This window comes from Danio rerio, chromosome 18 (assembly GCF_052040795.2).
Source record: "Danio rerio strain M-AB ecotype USA chromosome 18, GRCz13ab, whole genome shotgun sequence".
Lineage (NCBI taxonomy): Eukaryota > Metazoa > Chordata > Actinopteri > Cypriniformes > Danionidae > Danio > Danio rerio.
The window spans coordinates 10,471,795-10,488,332 of record NC_141038.1 but is presented as its reverse complement, the minus strand read 5'-3'; the positions used below and the strand labels follow the sequence as shown (position 1 = coordinate 10,488,332).

The 16,538-nt window shown below is 35.5% G+C and overlaps 1 protein-coding gene and 1 long non-coding RNA gene across 2 annotated transcripts in view; one reads left to right on the top strand and one right to left on the bottom strand.

Moving 5' to 3' along the window:
• Positions 1 to 16,538, top strand: part of LOC141378809 (uncharacterized) — a 127,467-nt gene that overhangs the window by 102,114 nt on the left and 8,815 nt on the right. The window lies entirely within an intron of this gene.
• The window catches only part of sema3d (sema domain, immunoglobulin domain (Ig), short basic domain, secreted, (semaphorin) 3D), a 67,365-nt gene continuing 61,615 nt past the window's right edge, over positions 10,789 to 16,538 (bottom strand). The window contains exon 18 of the mRNA NM_131048.2: positions 10,789 to 11,417. Coding sequence (NP_571123.2) covers positions 11,040 to 11,417 — 378 coding nt within the window. The 3' untranslated portion in view covers positions 10,789 to 11,039. The remainder of the gene's footprint in view (positions 11,418 to 16,538) is intronic.

Here is a 16,538-nt window from a genome sequence, read left to right as displayed (position 1 = left end):
CATCAAGATTCTAGTTTACTGATGTTGATCCTGGACCATCAAGAGTAAAAAAATTTTGAATTCACTGATGTTAATCCTGGACCATCAAAAGTAAAATCCACTGATGTTGATCCTGGACCATCAAGATTAAAACTGACTGATGTTGATCCTGGACCATCAAGATTAAAATTGACTGATGTTGTTCCTGGACCATCAAGAGTAAAATTCACTGATGTTGATCCTGGACCATCAAAGTTCACTGATGTTGATCCTGGACCATCAAGATTCTAATTCACTGATGTTGATCCTGGACCATCAAGATTAAAATTGACTGATGTTGAACCTGGACCATCAAGAGTAAAATTGACTGATGTTGATCCTGGACCATTAAGATTCAAATTCGCTTATGTTGATCCTGGACCATCAAGAGTAAAATTCACTGAAGTTCATCCTGGACCATCAAGATTCTAATTCACTGATGTTGATCCTGGACCATTAAGATTAAAATTGACTGTTGTTGATCCTGGACCATCAAAATTCACTGATGTTGATCCTGGACGATCAAGGATCAAATTCACCGATGTTGATCCTCGACCATCAAGAGTAAAATTCACTGATGTTGATCCTGGACCTTTAAGTTTAAAATTGACTTATGTTGATCCTGGACCATCAAGATTCTAGTTTACTGATGTTGATCCTGGACCATCAAGATTAAAATTCACTGATGTTGATCCTGGACGATCAAGATTCTAATTCACTGATGTTGATCCTGGACCATCAAGATTAAAATTGACTGATGTTGATCCTGGACCATCAAGATTAAAATTGACTGATGTTGATCCTGGACCATCAAGAGTAAAATTCACTGATGTTGATCCTGGACCATCAAGATTCAAATTCACTGATGTTGATCCTGGACCATCAAGAGTAAAATTAACTGATGTTGATCCTGGACCATCAAAGTTCACTGATGTTGATCCTGGACCATCAAGATTCTAATTCACTGATGTTGATCCTAGGCCATCAAGATTAAAATTTACTGATGTTGATCCTGGACCATCAACAGTAAAATTGACTGATGTTGAACCTGGACCATCAAGAGTAAAATTGACTGATGTTGATCCTGGACCATCAATATTCAAATTCACTGATGTTGATCCTGGACCATCAAGATTCAAATTCACTTATGTTGATCCTGGACCATCAAGAGTAAAATTCACTGATGTTGATCCTGGACTATCAAGGATCAAATTCACTGATGTTGATCGTGGACCATCAAGAGTAAAATTTACTGATGTTGATCCTGGACCATCAAGAGTAAAATTCACGGATCCTGGACCATCAAGGATCAAATTTACTATTGTTGATCCTGGACCATCAAGATTAAAACTGACTGATGTTGATCCTGGACCATCAAGATTTAAGTTGACTGATGTTGATCCTGGACCATCAAGAGTAAAATTCACTGATGTTGATCCTGGACCATCAAGATTCTAATTCACTGATGTTGATCCTGGACCATCAAGAATAAAATTGACTGTTGTTGATCCTGGACCATCAAAAGTAAAATTGACTGATGTTGATCCTGGACCATCAAGATTCAAATTCACTTATGTTGATCCTGAACCACCAAGAGTAAAATTCACTGATGTTGATCCTGGACCATCAAGATTCAAATTCACTTATGTTGATCCTGGACCATCAAGAGTCAAATTTACTGATGTTGATCCTGAACCATCAAGAGTAAAATTTACTGATGTTGATCCTGGACCTTCAAGAGTAAAATTCACTGATCCTGGACCATCAAGGATCAAATTTACTATTATTGATCCTGGACCATCAAGAGTAAAATTGACTGATGTTGATCCTGGACCATCAAGATTCTCGTTTACTGATGTTGATCCTGGACCATCAAGAGTAAAATTTACTGATGTTGATCCTGGACCATCAAGAGTAAAATTCACTGATCCTGGACCATCAAGGATCAAATTTACTATTGTTGATCCTGGACCATCAAGAGTAAAGTTGACTGATGTTGATCCTGGACCATCAAGAGTAAAATTCACTGATGTTGATCCTGGACCATCAAGATTCAAATTCACTGATGTTAATCCTGGACCATCAAGATTCTAATTCACTGATGTTGATCCTGGACCATCAAGATTCAAATTGACTGATGTTGAACCTGGACCATCAAAAGTAAAATTGACTGATGTTGATCCTGGACCATCAAGATTCAAATTCACTTATGTTGATCCTGGACCATCAAGAGTAAAATTCACTGATGTTGATCATGGACCATCAAGATTCTAGTTTACTGATGTTGATCCTGGACCATCAAGATTATAATTGACTGATGTTGATCCTTGACCATCAAGATTAAAATTGACTAATGTTGATCTTGGACCATTACGAATAAAATTCACTGATGTTGATCCTGGACCATCAAGATTAAAATTGACTGATGTTCATTCTGGACCATCAAGATTAAAATTGACTGATGTTGATCCTGGACCATCAAGAGTAAAATTCACTGATGTTGATCCTGGACCATCAAGATTCAAATTCACTGATTTTGATCCTGGACCATCAAGAGTAAAATTAACTAATGTTGATCCTGGACCATCAAAGTTCACTGATGTTGATCCTGGACCATCAAGATTCTAATTCACTGATGTTGATCCTGGACCATCAAGATTAAAATTTACTGATGTTGATCCTGGACCATCAACAGTAAAATTGACTGATGTTGAACCTGGACCATCAAGAGTAAAATTGACTGATGTTGATCCTGGACCATCAATATTCAAATTCACTGATGTTGATCCTGGACCATCAAGATTCAAATTCACTTATGTTGATCCTGGACCATCAAGAGTAAAATTCACTGATGTTGATCCTGGACTATCAAGGATCAAATTCACTGATGTTGATCCTGGACCATCAAGAGTAAAATTCACTGATGTTGATCCTGGACTATCAAGGATCAAATTCACTGATGTTGATCCTGGACCATCAAGAGTAAAATTTACTGATGTTGATCCTGGACCATCAAGAGTAAAATTCACTGATCCTGGACCATCAAGGATCAAATTTACTATTGTTGATCCTGGACCATCAAGATTAAAACTGACTGATGTTGATCCTGGACCATCAAGATTTAAGTTGACTGATGTTGATCCTGGACCATCAAGAGTAAAATTCACTGATGTTGATCCTGGACCATCAAGATTCAAATTCACTGATGTTAATCCTGGACCATCAAGATTCTAATTCACTGATGTTGATCCTGGACCATCAAGAATAAAATTGACTGTTGTTGATCCTGGACCATCAAAAGTAAAATTGACTGATGTTGATCCTGGACCATCAAGATTCAAATTCACTTATGTTGATCCTGGACCATCAAGAGTAAAATTCACTGATGTTGATCCTGGACCATCAAGATTCAAATTCACTAATGTTGATCCTGGACCATCAAGAGTCAAATTTACTGATGTTGATCCTGAACCATCAAGAGTAAAATTTACTGATCCTGGACCATCAAGGATCAAATTTACTATTGTTGATCCTGGACCATCAAGAGTAAAATTCACTGATGTTGATCCTGGACCATCAAGATTCTCGTTTACTGATGTTGATCCTGGACCATCAAGAGTAAAATTTACTGATGTTGATCCTGGACCATCAAGAGTAAAATTCACTGATCCTGGACCATCAAGGATCAAATTTACTATTGTTGATCCTGGACCATCAAGAGTAAAGTTGACTGATGTTGATCCTGGACCATCAAGAGTAAAATTCACTGATGTTGATCCTGGACCATCAAGATTCAAATTCACTGATGTTAATCCTGGACCATCAAGATTCTAATTCACTGATGTTGATCCTGGACCATCAAGAATAAAATTGACTGTTGTTGATCCTGGACCATTAACAGTAAAATTGACTGATGTTGAACCTGGACCATCAAAAGTAAAATTGACTGATGTTGATCCTGGACCATCAAGATTCAAATTCACTTATGTTGATCCTGGACCATCAAGAGTAAAATTCACTGATGTTGATCCTGGACCATCAAGATTAAAATTGACTAATGTTGATCTTGGACCATCACGAATAAAATTCACTGATGTTGATGCTGGACCGTCAAAATTAAAACTGACTGATGTTGATCCTGGACCATCAAGATTAAAACTGACTTTTGTTGATCCTGGACTGTCAAGATTCTAAATCACTGATGTTGATCCTGGACCATCAAAATTCACTGATGATGATCCTGGACCATCAAGGATCAAATTGACTGATGTTGAGCCTGGACCATCAAGAGTAAAATTCACTGATGTTGATCCTGGACCATCAAGATTCAAATTCACTTATGTTGATCCTGGACCATCAAGATTCTAATTGACTGATGTTGATCCTGGACCATCAAGATTCTAATTCACTGATGTTGATCCTGGAACATCAAAAGTAAAATCCACTGATGTTGATCCTGGACCATCAAGATTAAAATTGACTAATGTTGATCCTGGACCATCAAGATTCAAATTCACTTATGTTGATCCTGGACCATCAAGATTCTAATTGACTGATGTTGATCCTGGACCATCAAGATTCTAATTCACTGATGTTGATCCTGGAACATCAAAAGTAAAATCCCCTGATGTTGATCCTGGACCATCAAGATTAAAATTGACTAATGTTGATCCTGGACCATCAAGATTCTAATTCACTGATGTTGATCCTGGACCATCAAGGATCAAATTCACTGATGTTGATCCTGGACCATCAAAAGTAAAATCCACTGATGTTGATCCTGGACCATCAAGATTCAAATTCACTTATGTTGGTCCTGGACCGTCAAGATTAAAACTGACTAATGTTGATCCTGGACCATCAAGGATCAAATTCACTGATGTTGATTCTGGAACATCAAAAGTAAAATCCACTGATGTTGATCCTGGACCATCAAGATTAAAATTGACTGATGTTGATCCTAGACCATCAAGGATCAAATTCACTGATGTTGATCCCGGACCATCAAGATTCTAATTCACTGATGTTGATCCTGGACCATCAAAAGTAAAATCCACTGATGTTGATCCTGGACCACCAAGAGTAAAATTCACTGATGCTGATCCTGGACCGTCAAGATTAAAACTGACTAATGTTGATCCTGGACCATCAAGATTCTAATTCACTGATGTTGATCCTGGACCATCAAGGATCAAATTCACTGATGTTGATCCTGGAACATCAAAAGTAAAATCCACTGATGTTGATCCTGGACCATCAAGATTAAAATTGACTGATGTTGATCCTAGACCATCAAGGATCAAATTCACTGATGTTGATCCTGGACCATCAAGATTAAAATTGACTGATGTTGATCCTGGACCATCAAGGATCAAATTCACTGATGTTGATCCTGGACCATCAAGGATCAAATTCACTGATGTTGATCCTGGACCATCAAAAGTAAAATCCACTGATGTTGATCCTGGACCATCAAAAGTAAAATTGACTGATGTTGAACCTGGATCATCAAGAGGAAAATTCACTGATCCTGGACCATCAAGGATAAAATTCACTGTTGTTGATCCTGGACCGTCAAGAATAAAATTGACTGATGTTGATCCTGGACCATCAAGATTAAAATTGACTGATGTTGATCCTGGACCATCAAGATTAAAATTGACGGATGTTAATCCTGGACCATCACGATTCAAATTCCCTGATGTTGATCCTGGACCATCAAGATTCTAATTCACTGATGTTGATCCTGGACCATCAAGATTAAAACTGACTTATGTTGATCCTGGACCATCACAACTAAAATTTACTGATGTTGATCCTGGACCATCAAGAGTAAAATTCACTGATGTGGACTCTGGACTATCAAGAGTAAAACTGACTTATGTTGCTCCATGAACATCAAGATTAAAATCCACTGATGTTGATCCTGTACCATCAAGAGTAAAACTGACTTACGTTGATCCTGGACCATCACGAGTAAAATTCACTGATGTTGATCCTGGACCATCAAGATTAAAACTGACTTATGTTGATCCTGGACATTCAAATTTACTGATGAGTAAATTAAGTAAGGGCCAGTGCATTTTTGGCCAGGACCTCCCCGGTCAGCAACCCCAGCCCCCCCAATCTCTTACATTTTCGTCCACAACATCCCCAAACACCCTATTTAAGTATACTTAGTACACTTCTCAGTAATGTGCTCTATTTTTGCACACTAATTTTGTACTTAATGTACTAAAAGATAGTATTAAGTATATGCAAAGATAAACCTAATACCATCTAGGTGTACTCAACTGTGCTATTTTGAGACCCTAAAAATTGAACAAAAATGTGCTTTTACATACTATATATGTATTTTAAAAAATATATTTAGTTACAACTAGAAAAACTTTTGAACCCTACTTTTAAACATTTGAATATATTTATGACTAATTTAAAGTATAATAGTAATATATTAATAGCGATACAAATTGTAAAATAAAGTGTGCTAAATACTGTATTAAAAGTGCTCTATTTTCCCGAACTAATTGTGTCTTTAATGTACTAAAAATTACATCTAAGTGTACTCAACTGTGCTATTATGAGACACCATGAAGCTGATCTAAAATGTGCTTTTAACATACTAAAAAATTAATTTAAAGACTATATTTTGAAGTGATACTGTGTGTGCAAAGAAAACAGCATCTGTGCTTCATCAAAACACTTTAATCTTTTTGTGCAATAAACCACAAAAATACCTTATGGGAGGGAACAAAAACTTAGCAAAAACTGAGAACACAAAAATATAAGAAAGATGCAACATTACAGCACATGTATGAAATGTAAAGACATTTTGAGAAAATGTACTTCTATTACAATACATTACTTTTAGTAAACTTAAAATTACCACACTCAAAATCAATTTAAATGTTAGTGATAATAATGCATTCATATTAAGTGTACTTAAGTACAACTTTTGGGAAAATGTACTTCTACTACAATACATTACTTATAGATATTTAATAAAGTCATTCAATGTAAACTTAAAATTACCACGCTCAAAATCCATTTAAGTGTTAGTGATAATATTGCATTCACATTAAGTGCACTTAAGTAAAACCTTTGGGCAAATGTACTTCTACTACAATACATTACTTATAGATTTTTTTATATATTAAACTTATTTTAAACTTGGGATTAGTATGTAAACAGTGTACTAAAAATCAACTAATGTTTAAAGCATTTACAGCACACTTTTGAAAAACACACTAATAAAAGTCTTTTGGATGTTTTTTCTGTAGTGTACTTTATTGTAGTACACTAAAAATTTATTTGAGTATTACTGGTATTTAGTATACTTTTGTCAAGTGTACTAAAGTCCTACTGAAGTATAAACATACTTTGAATTAGTATATTTATAGTGTAAAACCATCAAACTTTTATTTAACACAAAAAAATAACAATGTACTAAAAATAAATTTGAGGGTATTTAAGTGTAATTTAATTGCATTTAATTATTTTTTTTTCACCTGGGTGTCCCTAATCATATCTTATACCTACTACATTACTAAATATTAATAAGCAGAAATTTAGTAGTTTATTGAGCTAAAAGTTCAAGTTAATGGCTTGTAAATATTGTAAATTGTACAGTAAAATAAAGTGTGACCATGTTTTCTTTTCAGTTTCTTGCAGACTAATTAGATTGCTGATTATTTTATTTTATATCTGGATATACTCATTTGGATCAATTTTCGTAATAGCAACTGTGGACTGTGTGCATTTAATGACTTACCAAGAGCCACAGTTTCAGCTCAAGATCTTCTTCAATGTTTGCCAGAAGAAAGAAGGTCACCTGCATGTTGCAAGGCCTCAGTGTGAATAAATTAGCATCAAATTTTCATTTTTTGTCTGAACTGTTCCTGAACTATTCCTTTAGCAAAACAAGTAGTGTTTGTGAGTGTGACCCACTGACCTTGACTTCCTCAGCAGGGTGCCGAATGCACTACTGACCAAACGCTTGCATATATGAGAAATCCCAATGGAGAGGAGCTGTGACCTTCAAAAACACGAGCACACAAGCTTCAGGCGGTGAGGTTATCTGAGGTCATGCTTTATTGTAAAGTACGTGAGGAGTTCACTGGCTCTATAATCTGATCTGTGGCAGGTTGAGCTCAGAGAAGTGCCGTCCAGCCATGAATCTCTCCGATTAATCATAACAGCAGTGCTGCGTGATTCTTGTTCACATGTGAAGTCATGGGATATGTGATATAACTGTGCCTGGAGTGTGTGTGTGTGTGTGTGTGTGATTATGAGGCCACGGTGGAGATATGAGGTACGATTGTTTCATCTATATTACATTACAAATATTAAAGTCTAGTGTTTAACCCTTAAATGTTAGTGTGTCCTTTGGGATGTAGACATTTGAGAGCTTGAAGTGAGGAACGATGATTGTTTATGCTCAAAATGGTAATCTAAATAAATCTGTATAAACCCTACACCTTTATATTTGAATATAATACATTTTCATAGTTGATATAATCATGTTTAATATAAATATGTTTAATATTAAAGGCAGCTCAGTGGTTAGCACTGTTGCCTCAAAGCAAGAAGGTCGCTGATTTGAGTCCAGTTGGCATTTCTGTGTGGAGTTTGCATGTTCTCCCCAACTCAGGGGTCATTCTGAAAACGTACCACTATATACATTTCTGGAGAGTGCCAAATATGTCTCAGGAGGTACTCCACCAGAGATCTCAAAATTCTCTCACGAATGCTATTGGCACCTGCTATTCTCGAATAAATCCACTAAATCGACTAAATGACTGACTGACCCACTCTCCTCCTTCCATAAACCCAACCAATAGTGTTTTCAATAGCACCGATTGACCCGCCCATCCACTTCCCTAAACCCAACTGACAGTTTTAAAAAGAAATCTAGAAAAAGAAAAGCCCTCACGTAATTTTTACACGTTTTCAGGTTTTACCACATTCACACCCTGTTATTAACTTGTTTATTTAATTTTTTGGCTTTTGTTTCAGTCTTACCCACTTTCTGGAATCATTCTTTGCCGGACTCAAACACCGTCATTGTTGTCAACTTCTCTCCGTGTCTTAAGTCTACTGACGTTCATGGCGAGCTACTGGACAAATTGGTAATAGTCATACAGAATTAAGTGGTCAGCAAAAAGGAATGGAGCCATACTGCCGGTAGCATTCATTTTAAAGATGCATTTCAACCATACTTACTGACTTCATAAATCACGATCTCCAGAAATGTATGTATTGGTTCTCCCTGTGTTTGTGTGGGTTTCCTCTTGGTGCTCCGGACATGGACATAGACATGGACTATAAATGAATTGGAATAACTAAATTGGCCGTAGCGTATAAGCGTGTGTGAATATAAGAGTGTATGGGTGTTTCCTAGTACTGGGTCGTGGCTGAAAGGGCATCCGCTGCGTAAAACATAATATAGTTGGTGAAATAGTTGGCGGTTTATTCCGCTGTGGCAACACATATGCTGAAATAGTTGCAGTTCATTTCACTGTGGCAACCCCTGATAAATAAAGGACTAAGCTGAAGGAAAATTAATGAATGAATTTTAATACATAATATATTATATTCATATATTTTATTTATCTCGGATAAGTGGGCGGTTCATTCCCCTTTGGCGACTCCAGATTAATTAAGGGACTAAGCCAAAAAGAAAATGAATGAATAAATTAATAATATATTTTAATATATATATATATATATATATATATATATATATATATATATATATATATATATATATATATATAATTATGGCTCACAGCAAGAAGGTCGCTGTGTTAAGTCACGGCTGGGTCAGTTGGCACTTCTTTTGTTTGCATGTTCTCCCTGCATTTGCGTGGGTTTCCCCCACAGTTCAAATACATGCAGTACAGGAGAATTTGGTAGGCTAAATTGTCCAAAGTGTATGAGTGTGAATGGGTGTGTATGGATGTTTCCCAGAGATGGGTTGCGGCTGGAAGGGCATCCATGTGCTGGATAAGTTTGTGGTTCATTCCGCTCTGGCAACCCCGTATTAAAAAAGGGACAATGTCAAAAAGAAAATGAATGAATAATATATATATATATATATATATATATATATATATATATATATATATATATATATATATATATATATATATATATATATATATACATATATATATATATATAAATTTATATTTTATAACATAATTTTTATTTAATATAAATTTACGCAAAAATGCTAAAAGACTAAATGTAAATGCAATATAAATATAGAAACTACAGAATTTTTGCTTTAGATTTTTTGAATAAACAATGACAAAAGTGTCATAGATATAAATAAAATACACAGAAGTACACATAAAATACTAACCTCAAATATATATATCTTTTTAAAAGACTAAATATAGAGTTGCTGTATATCAAAAGAAGACTTAGAATTAAGTCAAGTAGAAATAAAAAGAGTTTATTTCAACACCATTGTCATTTTAAATAACGTCCATATGCCTACAGAGAGACACATTGCCAAAATACAAAAATAGTGTATTTTACTCAGTGAAATTTAAATGCTTGGTTAAAACTGAAAGAGAATTCTATGTAAATAAGGCTAAAGCATGCACAATTTCATGTACAAAAAATATAAATATTTACATACATTCAACATGAATGCAATTTTATCCTTGGTTAAAATTAAAGCGCAAAGAACTGGTGTGTGTGTGTGTGTTTTTAATCATAGTTTTGGATTCATAGCTATATAATTTTTATTTTTTTTTTGTTGTACCATATTTTGCACAAGTGGGCATTACCAAAACCAAAAGATTACGATGCATCTTTAAAATCAATTAAGATGACTTAATGTTTAGTTTGTTTTTAAATGACAAAGAATCAGTTGGTCACTTTAGAGGGACTCCTAAAAATGAGATGCTAATGAGATGGTTAATTTCTAAAGTCTTTATATTTGGTTTACAGTTTGTTTAATCCACATTCAGTGGATCACCCTTCAAACCTCACATCTACCACTAGCACCTCTAGTGGTGGCGTCGGTTTCTGCTTTTGCGGAGCTCTTGAACGTGTTTCCATTTGCCCTTCTGCTTCTGCTTCTTCTCCCTATGCCACATGGTTTCACAGTACTCATCCAGAGATCGTGCAGGGCCGCTCAACATGCGCAAATAATCCTTATAGCGCTGGCGGGGTTCAGTCACGGCAGGGTTTTCAGATGATTCCCGTATAGCAGGTTGATGTGCATTGATTTGTCCGCGGTCCAGAATGTGGAGAGAGACGTGGAGGAGGGTTCGGGTGAATCTGTGCTCCTGAGACGTGCAAAAGTAGGACCCCGCATCGCCACGTTGGAGCCAGCGAATCAGCAAACCTCGATCGGTTATCAGCACACGCTCGTCTGGTTTAATCTGCAACAGACACAATATTGGTAATTTGGTGGTATGGGTAGGTTTAAAGGTGGGTTAAGGTGTAAGGGATGGCTCAAAAAAAAAATTCTAAATGTAATTGCAGAAATAAATTACAGATGTTTAAGGTAAGGGTTAGGGTGCAGATCATTTTAAAGATATAAGTACCAATATAAAACATGTACTGTACCTACATAATAAGTGCATTGTACCAAATTATTAATTTAAATGTAAGTACATATTAATTAAAGTTACACTGTAATAGAAAGTGGGACTAACAGTTTGCCAGAGCTTATGGATTAACACTAATGATACATTAATGGTTTTGGTAACATTTTAGTTTTACTAACAATTTACACAATTTACTTCTGGCTTACCTGCCAATATTAAGATATTAAGAGTTTATTAGCACATATAAAGTAGCTTATTTTATATTTTAATCCAACCTAATACCTCACTACTAATAAGCAGCTAATTAGCAGTTTATTGAGCTAAAAGGCTAAGTTAATATTTTGTTAATAGCATGAATTGTACATTAAAATGAAGTGTGACCATGTTTTCTTTTCAGTTTCTTGCAGACTAATTAGATTTCTGATTCTTGTATATCTCAGTACATGTAAATTAATTTGGATCAAAATACAAATATTTTTAAATAAAAAATAAACTTGGGTCAAAACATCAAAGATAAAATATTAACATGTAAAAATAATATAATTATTACATTAACAGCTTTAATAAAAACATTGCATCCATGAAGCCAAAATTCATGTAATTGTATAATAGTCCACCTGGCTGTAGAACGAAAATGGATGAAAATGTAAATAATTGACAATTGTGAACAACTTAATACATTGTGATTTTAATTCCACAATATTTTTTTTGTTGCTTAACATCCTAAATGTTTTTTGTCTAAATCTTTTCGAAAGATTAAAAAATATATGAAAATATACAGACAATTAGGCATATACAACAACAACGTAAGTTCTAACTGTCTTATATAATATATAACCAGTGTAATATGACTGTTTTCTATTAATATCAGAGGCTATGTTTCATACATTTTATATCAGGGAGTCCCTGCACCATCACCTAATGGGTCCTTGACAAAAAAAAAAAAAAAATGTTGAAGACCCATGCTATAGTTTATGCCCTGTAACCGTACTGAAAGATTTTTTTAATAGAAATAGACCATATCAACAAAAACCTCAAGTCACACACACACACAAACTTAATCACAGCTAGTGAATTTATGTGTCGCTTGCCGGGTTTATTCCCATAAATCATTCAACCAGGAGCCCACAGCAAGACTCCCTCAAGGTCAGAGATCAGTCTTTAACCTCTGTGCTCTGCTTCCCGTTGACCTCACATTACACACATCTGATTGGTCATTAGAGTCTTATTAGACAAATTAGACAAGATGACCACATGTTAATGCTAACGAGAGAAAAAAGGGGGTGGAGGGGCACAGAAGTGTCATGCCCTTTGCCTTGATGGTTTCAGGGTCTACTTTTAACTCAAGGTGTTTGTGTGATCTATTGCGCTGATCTATGGGCAAGGTGTCCATCTTTCTTCTGACCTCTGACATGTGTAGGAAGTGCTTTGTGCTTGCAGATCATACAACTTAGTTTGTGATTTTACAGGGATAAACAAATTCACATTAGTGAACTGATTTTAAGAAAATGTATCACTGATTTATATGTTTGAAGGGATAGTTCACCTAAAAAAAAAAAAAAAAAACATTGCCAAATATTATGAAAGTCAATGGTTACACGTTTACGGCATTCTTCAATATATCTTCTTTTGTGCTTAACAAAACAAGCAAACTTTACTTTACAAAGAATAATTGACCCAAAAATCTAAATGTGCTGTTATCTTAATCTCAGGTCATCCAAGATGACCTTATGATGACCTTTTTTTTTTAGTCACACTTTATTTTAATGTACAGTTTTACGCTATTAATCAACTGTTAACTAAGACTTTTAGCTTAATAAACAACTAATTAGCTGCTTATTATGTCCTGGCATTTTATTCTACCCCTCAGATTATCCTACAAACACTGTATTTGAATGGTTCTGAGGTTGGAGTTAGGGATTAGGTAGGTTAGAGCAATATAAGAGCTTTATATCACACTACACCACATTCAAATTTACTCTTTTAGCAAAACCTGATAGGTAGTATATTGCGTCATCAAAGTGTGCTACCTACTATTTGAATAGGAGGTAGGACAATCTGACATGGTAGGACAAATGGACAGAACACCGGCAGCATTACGACATGTTTTAAACAGCAGATGCCTTTCAACCCAGTACTGGGAAACACCTATACACTACGGCCAATACAGGTAATCAAAATCATTTATAGTGCTTGTAGGACTGTGGGGAAACTGGATCTCCTGGAGGAAACTTAAGACATGCAAACTCCACATAGAAATGCCAACTGGCCCAGCTGGGACTCAAACCAGCGACCTTCGTGCTTTTAGGTGACAGTGCTAACCACTGAGGAATCACATGTATTCATTTTATTTTGCCTGTCTACTGTATCATACTCTTAAAATGCTAGAAGCCATTAACTTGAATTATTTAGATAGCCAAGAATCATGACTTAAGATAAATCTTTTTTTTTTTTTTAAGTTGCTGACCTGAAGGTGACTAAATTTTGGGTGAACTATCCCATTTAAGCTTTTATAACTTTTCAGGTTTAACGCAAATATCAACAATTTAAGCAACTGGAACATTTAAAATGTCAAACTTCCAAAAAACCAAATACCAGTTCTAAAAACAAACAAAAAAGATAATGATGAGCTGTCTTCCGCCCATGTGTACACAGATGGCTGGAACCACATAACATATCCAAAAACAATGGGATCCCAATAGACACATGCCCTTTGTTTTAAATGGTGAAGGGCCAAAAGTTACATTTTAATAAAGCTTTAAATTGTGGCTTTTAGATGATTTTAGTTGCACTGAGGTCAGTTATTTTATATTTTGATTAATTTCTTAAAAATAGCAACTTATTTCAGATTGACTAGTGAAGCTACTCATCAGAGTTGTTCTTCAGTGGATCAGTGCCTTTAGCAGTGTTATTTGCTTTACATTGAAATTAACTGAACTGAACATCAACAGTTGCTATGTTTCCATCCAAAGATGAGAGTTAAAAGAGAAAAAAATGAACACTTCCTGATTAACTTGAGCCAAATATGGAAAATAAAAATGGAATTTGCTGCGGTAGGAGAAGCGGCGTGAATCTTTTCTTCATTTAATAAATGACTTGCGCCTCAGAAGACAATGCCAACATGCAATGAACGTGTTGCATGGTAATGTTTGAAGGTGTGAGAAACGAGTGCAGACACTCTTGACAATTCTGGAGATCAATAATTATATAATAACACTAATACTGAAACCGTTAAGGCGTTTTAGAATGACCAAAACAACATCTCAGATGTTTTACATTGCGGCATTTGATTCTAATGTTATCACTCGATTGAATAGATGTTATCAGTGGTTATCAGCTGATATATATGGGCCAGTTGGGGCCTTCTGTGCCTACTAGTAAGCCCAGAAGGCTGTTATCATCCATCCACATGGTTAATCATCTATAATAATAGACACAACTCCAGATCTGTTTTTACATTAGTTACGGTTGGGTTTAGGGTTGAGGTGGGAAGACATTAATAAAATACAATTATTTGGAAATTTAATAAATAAATTAAATAATTCTTGTTAGCTTTCTGTCACAGCCATATGTAATCTATAGCTGATTAACCATGTGAATGGATGTTACTACTACTAGGCACTGAAGGCCCCTACTACTGGCCCATATCTATCAGCTTATCACCAGTGATAATAACGCCCATTCAATCAAGTGATAACATTTGAATAGGCTAAATGTGGTCAGCTGCTTAGTTTGTTATCACTCATTTTTATCATCACACAATCTCTTCTAACAAAATCACATGACTTTTTTTAATGCGCATCCTGGATTATTTTGGTAAAAGTGTTCCCATCGTAGTTTATGCACATTTTTTCTTATCGAATAAAAAGTTTATCCTACTCAGTTGTGTGCATGTTTCTTTGCGCATTATTAAAATTTTCGCTTCTAGGTGTTTGCATCAACCATTTTTTTATGCGCATATCTAAATGTGCATAAAAATTGGTGGATGGAAACATAGCTAAGCAACTGAAGCAGTTTGAAATTACCAGAACTACACCAGCATTCTACACTAAACTCCTGCCTGGCTTAACTGTGTGAATGTTCCACATTTTAAAATATTTTGGCTTTTACTCTCTTTTCTTCATATAGGTTAAGCTCCTTCGACACAGTCTTCATTGTAAAAAGCGCTAAAGAATTAAAGATGAATTGAATTTATTTTAATATATTAAAGTCATTCATTCATTCATTCATTTTCCTTTAGCTTACTCCCTTTATTCTTCAGGGGTCACCATAGTGGAATAAACCGCCAACTTATCCAGCATATGCTTTACACAGCGGATGCCCTTCCAGCTGCAATCCAGTACTGGGAAACATCCATACACACTCATTCACACACATACAATACTGCCAATTTAGTTAATTCAATTCACTTATAGCACATGTCTTTGCAATGTGGGGGAAGCCGGAGCACCCGAAAGGGAGAGCATGCAAACTACATAGAAATGCCAACTGACCAAGCCAGGACTCGAACCAGCAACCCTCTTGCTGTGAGGCACCGTCTTGCCATCGTGAAGTGAACCATGCAATACATCTGTCATTATAGTCATGCTTATATTTCTTTTAGACTCTTCCACTTTGTTTTCTTTGTTCAATATCAGATTCTGTATTTGCCTTCTCTCCTTCTGTTTCTGTTTGCCTGTCCAAGTTCTCTCTCCTTTAGATTTTTTTTCTGTTATCTGTATTTCTGAGCGTGCTGATTTCTCCTGCTAGTCATGCTGTTGTCGTGGACTAAACCAATACAGCTGTGCACTAAGGAGAGGAGGGAAAGAATGCTTCAAAGCATACCGAGTCCCTGTAAAATGCAAACAAAATGCTTACCGCAGCATTGACTTATGCTAATCTATCTGCCATTTAAAGGATGCATCAAGGAAATTCGATAACTAAACGACATTTTAGATTTGCATTGTAAATTTG